The 1,989-nt window shown below is 41.2% G+C and overlaps 1 protein-coding gene across 1 annotated transcript in view; it reads left to right on the forward strand.

The window, feature by feature from the left end:
- VWF (von Willebrand factor) overlaps positions 1–1,989 on the forward strand; it is a 219,884-nt gene that overhangs the window by 141,269 nt on the left and 76,626 nt on the right. The window contains exons 33-34 of the mRNA XM_006862763.1: positions 125–168; positions 459–636. Of these exons, the coding sequence (XP_006862825.1) occupies positions 125–168; positions 459–636 (222 nt within the window). The remainder of the gene's footprint in view (positions 1–124; positions 169–458; positions 637–1,989) is intronic.

A 1,989-nucleotide genomic window follows, 5' to 3' on the forward strand; every position in this document is an offset into this window, starting at 1 on the left:
TTTTTTTTTTTCAGAATTATTTTGACTTCCAGGACTAGCACAAGTCATCTAAGCAGACGTTGTGAACAGTTTAGAATTTCTGGGAGATAGGTGGGAGCTAAGGTCTTATTTGTGTCTCTTTCAGGGTTCATTAGAGTTTGCATGGATGAGGATGGGAATGAGAAGAGGGTAAGTTCCTTTCTGTTGATTTTGAAAGAAAGATCATAAATGTATGCTAAGGGTCCTTGTTCCCAATGACTAACATTTCCTCCTTTGTTCTCAGTCCAGTTCTCTCTCTTGTCATATATCCTGCTTTTGGAGGCCAATGGGATATTTATGTTCTGTATCCTATCACATGTACAGCCTATATCCAAATCCTAGTCACTGTGTGTTCAGAAGTAGTCAGCGACTTAGATGGGTTTAGAGTTACAGTCCCTTAACCTATTGCTTTTCTGAATCTAGTTCTTTCTTCTAAGCAGCCTGGGGACACCTGGACCTTACCAGATCAATGCCACACGGTCACCTGCCTGCCAGATGGCCAGACTTTGCTGCAGAGTCATCGGGTTAACTGTGACCGGGGGCCAAGGCCTTCATGTTCCAACAGTCAGTCTCCCATTAAGGTGGAAGAGACCTGTGGTTGCCGCTGGACCTGTCCCTGTGAGTCCTTTGCCTAAACAGTATTAAAGGGGGTAGTGCGTTTAGGTTGGTTTTGCAGAGAGGTAGACCAGAAATCTACCAGCATGAACCACTATTTATTTCCTCACTACATGCACTCAGTAACACTGTACTACTCCCTCCTTCCAGGGCTCCTTGGACATGTTTTCATCTGATTTCAGGGATCATGGTTCTCTTCCTTGCTTTTGGAAGGCACTTCCTCAAATTGTGTATAGCCAGGAGGAAGAATTGGTTTTCTAAGGTTGATGTTTGGCTTGGCTGTTGACAACTCAACTTTAGGAAATCTATGAGCTTGAGGTCTAGTCATGAAAATACAGCAGTGATAGAGACACCTCCAAAAACTTCTCCATTCATACCCACAGCTGTATGGGGGCTGAATGTAACAGTAAGTCTTCACAATGAACTAGTTTAAGAGGAGGGCATATTTAACTTCTCCATCTCATATATGCCTGTGGAGAACATTCACCCACTGATATGGGTTAGCCCTTAGTATCATGGTTGGGAGAAATTGGTTGATTACTATAATCCCCACTCACCAGTGATAGAGCATAATCATTGTGTTGAATTGATGCAACTTGTGGGATGCAATTAAAATTGTATTTTATACCCCACTCTCCCTTTAGAATATATTTAGTGGGGCACGTTTCCTTCTTACTCAAGGAGAAATTCAAGTTGACCACAAGACGTTTCTGCTATTCATAAACAATTCTATGGGCACTTTAACTCACAAACAAAGCCTCAATTTGATAATTAGAATGCCCACTCCAATGTAATAATCAAAACTTTGAACTTAATTTAACACTAAAACTTCTCCCCAACCTCTGCTTAGTCTGCCTTCTGGGAAAGGAGTGCAAGTCAGCTCCCCACCCAGCCTATCATGAAGATAAGTTGGAGAGAAGTTCAGAAGGTTTTTATGTGACTTGCTTGTACTGCATTCGGTTGGTGTTGTTAGGTACTAGATGTCGGTTCTGACTCATATATATAATTCTGACTTCCAGAATATAATAAATTTGTGATGGTTTAAGTCACTAGTTTTGTGACAATTTGTTACAACAATGTTGTTATTATTGTTGTTAGATGCCATCAGGTCAGAGCCAACTCATAGCAACCCCTGTGCACAACTGAACGAAACACTGCCCAGTGTTGCTCCATTCTCACAGTTGTTATGTTTGAGCCAGTGTGTCAATCCATCTTGTTGGGGGTCTTCCTCTTTTTCACTGACCTTCTTCTTTATCAAACATGATGTCCCTTTCCAGGGACTGTTCCCTCCTGACAACATGTACAGAGTACATGAAATGAAGTCTTACCATTTTCATTTCTTTTTTTTTTTTTTTT

The sequence above is a fragment of the Chrysochloris asiatica genome, unplaced genomic scaffold (genome assembly GCF_000296735.1).
Source record: "Chrysochloris asiatica unplaced genomic scaffold, ChrAsi1.0 scaffold00050, whole genome shotgun sequence".
NCBI lineage: Eukaryota > Metazoa > Chordata > Mammalia > Afrosoricida > Chrysochloridae > Chrysochloris > Chrysochloris asiatica.